Source organism: Phocoena sinus, chromosome 7 (assembly GCF_008692025.1).
Source record: "Phocoena sinus isolate mPhoSin1 chromosome 7, mPhoSin1.pri, whole genome shotgun sequence".
NCBI classification, from domain to species: Eukaryota; Metazoa; Chordata; class Mammalia; order Artiodactyla; family Phocoenidae; genus Phocoena; species Phocoena sinus.
This window is the reverse complement of record NC_045769.1, coordinates 79,332,242-79,340,523: the sequence shown is the minus strand read 5'-3', so window position 1 is coordinate 79,340,523 and position 8,282 is coordinate 79,332,242. Positions and strand designations below refer to the sequence as shown.

Sequence of the window (8,282 nt, the reverse complement as noted above, 5' to 3'; positions counted from 1 at the left end):
CCAAGCCCACCAGACATCAGGTCAACGGGTCATCGCTGACAACCGATCGGTAAGTAAGCTGGCTCAAGGTACCTTCTGTTTTGGGGACTAGGACAGTCCTGGCGGACGCGCTATAGGACACCTAGTTGGGCGTGGTTGGAGACGTCCACCGCGACCCATCTGGGGGTTGATAGCCCATCTGAAGCGCGCACGCGATAACCTCCCTTCCTCCTTTTACAGGCTCCGCTATTGGGACTGCTCTTAATCACTTTTTCGTTTTCAGAATAACCTTTTCTAACCAACCTCTTCCAGGACCTAAACATGGGCCAAACACAGAGTACCCCTCTCTCCCTCCTTCTCACTAATTTTGGGGATGTGAAATCCCGAGGACACGATCTCAGTCTGGACATCCGGAAAAGAAAACTTATTACCTTCTGTCGCTCTGAATGGCCAACTTTCGGGGTTGGTTGGCCCACCGAGGGTACCTTTTGTCTTCCTATAGTCCTAAAAATTAAATCTAGAGTTTTCTTACCAGGGAAAGAAGGCCATCCGGACCAAATCCCCTACATCTTGGTATGGCAGGACCTGGTAGAAAACCCACCTCCCTGGATGGCCCCCTTTTTGTCATCAGGGACATATAAGATCCTTACGGCCCGACCAACTAAACCTCCCAAGCCTCAGACCTCAACCGCACCCATACTTTCTGACAGCCAAGACCTCCTTCTCATAGAACCCCCTCCATATCAACATCCTCCTTTGGCCCCACAACCGGTCCCCCTTCCTGCTCCTGACCCTGCTCCTCTCCCCTTGGAAGAACCTCCTGTGGCCCCTCCCGCGAGGCCACCCAGGTCAGAACCGGAGGAGCGAGAGGCAGAGGCACTGCCGGCCCTCCTGCCCAATGAAAATAACTCCCCTGGGCCGGCTGGACGCACCCGTGGACGCACTCAGCGCGACCCAGGGTTCCGCCATCCAGATTCCACCACAGCCCTACCCCTGCGAGAAATAGGCCCTCCCGATGAGACAGGGAACCCCCGACTCCAATATTGGCCATTCTCTACCAGTGACTTATATAATTGGAAAACCCAGAATGCTCGTTTTTCTGATAATCCTAAAGACTTAATAGCTCTTCTAGATAGTGTTATGTTTACCCATCAGCCCACCTGGGATGACTGCCAACAGCTTCTCCGGATCCTGTTCACTACCGAGGAACAAGAACGAATCCAGCTGGAGGCAAGAAAACTGGTTCCTGGAGATGATGGTCAACCCACCGCTAACCCTGATCTTATTAATGCAGCCTTTCCCTTAACTAGCCCCCCGCAGGATGATTGGGACTACAACACCGGAGAAGGTAGGGGACGACTGCTCATTTATCGCCAGACTCTAATGGCGGGTCTCCGGGCTGCCGCGCGCAAGCCCACTAATTTGGCCAAGGTATATTCAATTGTACAAGGTAAAACAGAAAGTCCCTCCTCTTATTTAGAAAGATTAATGGAAGCCTTTAGGCAATATACCCCTATGGATCCAGAGGCCCCCGAAAATCAGGCTGCCGTTGTAATGTCCTTCGTTAACCAGGCAGCCCCTGATATTAAAAAGAAACTCCAGAAGTTAGAAGATCTGGAGGGCAAACAGATACAGGACCTACTCCGTATTGCTCAGCGCGTCTTTAATAACCGAGACGCCCCAGAGGATAGACAACTTAAAGCCACTGAGAAAATGACTAAGGTCCTGGCCGCCATTGTTCAGAAAGATCAAGGGGGCCCCCCAGCCACTCGACCTCCCAGGCGACCATTGGACAGAGATCAATGTGCCTATTGCAAGGAAAAAGGCCATTGGGCTCGGGAATGCCCCCAAAAAAGGCAGCCGCGCCCCAACCAGGGGCAATGGCAACCGAAGGCCACCACCCCAGTCCTGTTTACACATGATGCAGAGTAGGGGGGACGGGGTTCGGACCCCCTCCCCGAACCCAGGGTAACCCTACAAGTGGAGGGGAAACCAGTCCAATTCCTGGTGGATACAGGGGCACAGCATTCGGTCTTGGTTAAGCCCCACGGGAAAATTTCTGACAAAACCTCCTGGGTCCAGGGAGCTACGGGAGTTAAACGTTACCCCTGGACCACTCAGAGAACTGTAGACTTGGGCACGGGAAAAGTAACCCACTCCTTTCTGGTCATTCCCGATAGCCCTTGCCCCTTACTGGGGAGAGACTTACTTACTAAAATGGGAGCGCAAATTCATTTTCGGTCAGAGGGGCTGATCATAACAGACCCTCACAACCAACCCATATCTGTGCTCACCCTGAACTTGGAAGATGAGTACCGACTTCACCAGGAACCACCCTCCCAAAATCAAGATATAAAGTCATGGCTTCAGCAGTTTCCCGAAGCATGGGCAGAAACAGGTGGGATGGGACTAGCCAAACATCGCCCAGCCCTATTCATAGAAATCAAACCAGGGGCAGATCCTGCACGTGTCCGACAATATCCCATGCCCATAGAGGCCAAAACTGGTATCACTCCACATATTCGCCGGCTTCTTGACCTAGGTATACTGCGTCCCTGCCAGTCGGCCTGGAACACACCCCTGCTGCCAGTCCACAAACCTAACAGTAAAGACTACCGCCCAGTACAGGACCTGAGGGAAGTTAACAGACGAGTCATAGACATCCATCCTACCGTACCCAATCCATATACTCTTTTGAGCACCCTTAGTCCAGAAAAACAATGGTATACTGTGCTGGACCTCAAAGATGCCTTTTTTAGTTTACCCTTAGCACCCAAAAGTCAAGAACTCTTTGCCTTCGAATGGTCGGATCCCGAGAGAGGCATAAACGGACAACTCACCTGGACCAGACTTCCCCAAGGATTCAAGAACTCACCTACCTTGTTTGATGAGGCCCTACACGAGGATCTCAGTGAGTACCGGAGACAAAACCCCAATATAACCCTCCTGCAGTATGTTGATGATCTCTTAATAGCTGCTGGGACCACTGAAGCCTGCCTGCAGGGAACCAGAAACCTCCTACAGACTCTCGGCACCCTGGGATACCGGGCCTCTGCCAAAAAGGCGCAGATCTGCAGGCCTGAGGTAACTTACCTGGGATACCTACTGAAAGGGGGGCAACGATGGCTCACAGATGCACGGAAAGAGACTGTCCTCCGCATCCCCAGACCCACCACGCCTCGACAGGTGAGAGAATTTTTGGGGTCAGCTGGGTTCTGCCGTTTATGGATACCCAAATTTGCTGAAATGGCCAAACCACTATACTTAGCCACCAAAGAACAGACACCCTTTGAATGGACAGAGGAGGCTGAGCAATCGTTTCAGCAGATCAAAACTGCCTTGCTATCCGCACCTGCCCTGGGTCTCCCTGATGTCTCCAAACCCTTCCACCTCTTTGTGGATGAAAACAAAGGCATAGCTAAGGCCGTGTTGACCCAACCCCTCGGTCCTTGGACCAGGCCTATCGCTTACCTATCGAAGAAATTGGACCCCGTGGCTGCAGGCTGGCCTCCTTGCCTCCGGGTGATCGCCGCCACAGCCCTAATGGTAAAGGATGCCAACAAACTAACTATGGGACAGGAATTACATGTCACCACCCCCCACGCCATCGACGGGGTTCTCAAACAGCCTCCCGACCGATGGATGAGCAATGCTCGATTGGTCCACTACCAGGGTCTACTGTTAAATCCTCTCAAAATCAGCTACACTCCACCACGGGCTTTAAACCCTGCCTCTCTATTACCTGACCCAGACTTAGACTCCCCACTCCATGATTGTGCAGAGGTACTGGCTCAGATCCATGGGGTTTGGGAAGACCTATGTGACCAGCCCCTATTAGATGCACAAGTCATATGGTTCACTGACGGCAGTAGTTTTGTCCAGCAAGGTCAGAGGTATGCGGGGGCAGCGGTAACATCGGAAACTGAGGTGATATGGGCAAAGACTCTCCCCCCAGGGACCTCAGCCCAAAAAGCTGAATTAATTGCCCTGACCCAAGCTCTTAAGATGAGCAAAGACCAAAAAGCCACCATATATACAGACAGCCGGTATGCTTTCGCTACCGCACACATACATGGGGCAATATACCGAGAGCGGGGACTACTCACAGCAGAGGGCAAAGACATCAAGAACAAAGAGGAAATCCTGGCCTTGCTAGCGGCCATATGGGAACCCAAAAAGTTAGCCATTGTACATTGCCCGGGGCATCAAAAACCCACAAATCCAGTCGCCCGGGGCAACAATTTGGCAGACCAGACGGCTCGAAAGGCGGCATACACTCCAATACCATTACTTCCCCTACAACTGCCGGATCCAGGGCCCCGGGAATTACCGCCCCAACCCGACTACTCGGAAGATGACATTAGATGGATAAACAAACTCCCTCTAACCCAGGTTAAAGACGGATGGTGGCGGGACGCTAAGAACAATATCCTCCTTCCAGAAAAACTAGGAACCTTGGTCCTTGAACGGATCCATCGTAGCACCCACTTGGGCGCCCGACGGCTACAGGATCTCATCAGACAGACTGGACTTAAAATTAAAAATGTCTCCGAAAAAACTGAACGACTGGTTGCTGGCTGTGCAGTCTGCCAACTCCATAATGCTAACACCCACCCACCAACCGCTGGCATCCGGGAAAGAGGGAACCAGCCCGGAGCCTACTGGGAAGTGGACTTCACGGAGGTAAAGCCTGGCAAATATGGATATAGATATTTACTGGTGTTTATAGATACCTTTTCAGGTTGGACTGAGGCATTCCCGACCAAGAATGAGACAGCACAAATAGTAGCTAAAAAGCTACTAGAAGAAATCCTGCCCAGGTATGGCTTTCCAGTTATGATAGGGTCAGACAACGGGCCGGCCTTCGTTTCTAAGGTAAGTCAGGATCTGGCTTCCATACTTGGGGCTGATTGGAAATTACATTGTGCATACCGCCCCCAGAGTTCAGGACAGGTAGAAAGAATGAATAGAACTCTAAAAGAGACCTTGACTAAATTAACCATGGAGACTGGCGCTAACTGGGTAGTCCTACTCCCCTACGCTCTGTTTAGGGTGCGAAATTCCCCCTATAAGCTAGGATTTACCCCCTACGAAATAATACATGGTAGGCCTCCTCCTATTATCCCTAACCTAAAGACTAACCTTATCCAATCGGACCCAGAAAATAATCTCCTGTCTTCCCTCCAAGCCTTACAGCGGATACATGAGACAATCTGGCCCAAACTAAAAGAGCTATATACAACAGGACCCCCGCCTACTCCACACCAGCTCCGACCAGGTGACTGGGTCCTTGTCAAACGCCATCGACAAGAGACCCTAGAACCCAGGTGGAAAGGACCTTACCAGATCATCCTGACAACGCCGACGGCCATCAAGGTGGACAGCATAGCTGCCTGGATCCATTACACCCACGTCAAGCCGGTGGACCCACTTTCTGACCTCATCAAGTCCACTAAAGCTGACGTCACCTGGACGGTTGATCGGAGTAAGGACAATCCCCTCAAACTGACCTTACGCCATACCCTCCCCCATGAGGACCAAGGTACTGCTGATAGCTCTAATGACAGTCCTAACCCTCAACCCTCGGGCCACGAGGGGAGGATTCAACCCCCCCCCAATAAGAATGCTTTAATGCAACAACTATATGGTGCACCCTGCGAGTGCAGGGGAGGTACTAGCGAGACTCCTGTTGTTCCCCGAAGGTATACTCATATGCAGGATTGCGGGGGAATAACTGCATACCTTGTTCAGGTATATGGAGGCACCGGGGTCAAAACCAGCTGGCAATGCCACCATAAGCCTAAACCACTCCCCCCCCGAGCTATCTGTCCCTGTTCTACTTTTCAGGAATCAATGCATAGCACGTGCTACTCCTCTTACCAGCAATGTACAGGGACCAATAACAAGACTTATTTCACAGCCACACTACAAAATAATAAAAGTCCCACCATTAGTGATAATAATAAATACCTTCAGGCTGGATGCATTGGCACTCCCGGGACCCCGGTGTGCTGGAATACCAGGGCCCCCATACATATGTCAGACGGTGGAGGGCCCCAAGACGAAGTGCGCCAGATAGAAACCCGAAGACAAATAGAAAAGGCCTATCAGGATCTGTACCCACAGCTCAGCTACCACCCCCTAATTCGCCCTAAGGTCAATCCCTCTGAACTGGACCCCCAAACCACGACTATACTAGAAGCTACTTTTGCGCTTTTAAATACCGCCAACCCCAACTTAGCACAAGATTGCTGGCTCTGCCTTCCTCAAGGACCGCCCCGCCCTATAGCCATCCCCATTTTCGCCAATTTAAACATCAGCAAACAATGTAACCCAACTTTACTCCTGGAGCCGTTTCCCATACAATTTTCAAAGTTTTCAACTACCTTTAATACCTCATGCTTTGTCAAGAACGATTCCCTCTCTAACGCCAGTATTGACTTGGGAATCCTTTCATCTACTGGATGTAGTCAGTATATCCCCGTAAACTCCTCCCTCTGTAGTCCTAACACCACTGTCTTTGTCTGTGGAAATAACCTAGCATACACCTATTTACCCCAGAACCGGACAGGGGTCTGCAACCTAGCCACCCTCCTCCCTAATGTAGACCTGATCTCGGGAGACACTCCATTGCCCATTCCCAGCTTTGACCTTTGGGCAGGAAGAACCAAACGAGCCATTACAGCCATACCCCTCCTGGTAGGACTAGGAATTACAGGAGCTGTGGCCACAGGGAGTACAGGTCTTGGGGTCTCCCTTCACTCCTATAATCAGCTATCTAGACAATTAATAGAAGATGTAGAAGCCCTCTCTGGAACCATTCAGGACTTACAGGACCAATTAGATTCGCTGGCCGAGGTGGTCCTACAAAATAGGAGGGGCTTAGACTTGCTGACAGCTGAACAGGGTGGGATATGCCTCGCTCTAAAAGAAAAATGTTGTTTTTATGCAAATAAATCAGGCATTGTAAAAAACAAAATTCACCAGCTCCAGGAAGACTTAGCCCGCCGTCGGAAAGAATTAGCGGACAATCCCCTTTGGTCAGGATTTCATGGGATGCTTCCCTTCCTCCTCCCCTTCCTGGGCCCTCTACTATGCCTCCTTCTCCTCCTCACTATAGGCCCCTGTATATTCAACAAAATCATGGATTTCGTCCGAAAAAGAATAAACACAGTTCAGCTAATGGTATTAAGATCACAATATCAGCCATACGAGGACTTAAAAAATGAAGAAACTGAGCCTTGAGGACCCAAGATTGGCTCCTCTGGTTCATGAAAGAAGGGGGAATGAAGGGCTATGTTCTACTTTGGTAGAAATAGGACTGAATTGATGCCCTGCCATTAGGCCGTAGTGCTGCTAGGATTGCATCGATCTTCCTGTTTGTACTGTTTGTAACTATGGCCCCATCTTAAGTATTCCTAATTGAAAAACAAAGCCTCAGGAAACCGAAACTTAACCAGCCGCTCTCGCTTCTGTAACTATGCTTGCTGAACCCCCTTTTACAACCATCCAACCAATCAGACGGTGACTAGTGTCTTTGTTTAAAAGTTAACCAATCAGTGACTAATGTCTTTGTTTAAAAGTTAGCCAATCAGTACCCCCCACCGCTGAAGGTCGCGAGCTTGTTTGTACCTGTCTATAAAAGAGCTGTACTAAACTCCATCGGGACCTCTTAGCGTCACCGGCAACGAGTGCGCGGAGGTCCAGGTTCGAACCTGCAATAAATGACCCTTGCCGTTTGGCTTTGACTCTTGTCTCTGGTGGTCTTGTGGAGGGGTCTCGTGACCGTGGGCATTTCATTAGTTTCTGGTGTTCAGCAAATTGATTCAGTTATACATATGCATACATTCTTTTTCACATTTTTTTCTGTTATGGTTTATCACAGGATATTGAGTATAGTTCCCTGTGCTATACAGTAGCACCTTGCTGTTTATCTATTTTATATCCAGTAGTTTGTATCTGTTAATCCCAAACTCCTAATTCATCCCTCCCCACCTTTCCCCTTTGGTAACCATGAGTTTGTTTTCTATGTCTGTGAGCCTATTTCTGTTTTGTAAATAGATTCCTTTGTATCTTTTTTTTTATATTCCACATATAAGTGGTATCATATGTTATTTGTATTTCTCTTTCTGACTTACTTCACTTAGTATGATAATCTCTGGGTCCATCCATGTTGCTGCAAGTGGCAATATTTCATTCTTTTTTATGACTAAGTCATATTCCGTAGTGTATATATACCATATCTTCTTTATCCACTCATCTGTTGATGGACACAGGTTGCTTCCATGTCTTGGCTATTGTAA

At 49.5% G+C, this 8,282-nt stretch overlaps 1 protein-coding gene across 1 annotated transcript in view; it reads left to right on the top strand.

The window, feature by feature from the left end:
* Window positions 1-300: 300 nt before the first annotated feature.
* The window catches only part of LOC116756376, a 62,165-nt gene continuing 54,183 nt past the window's right edge, over window positions 301-8,282 (top strand). The window contains 1 exon segment of the mRNA XM_032636631.1: window positions 301-6,837. Within this exon segment, the coding sequence (XP_032492522.1) occupies window positions 301-6,837 (6,537 nt within the window).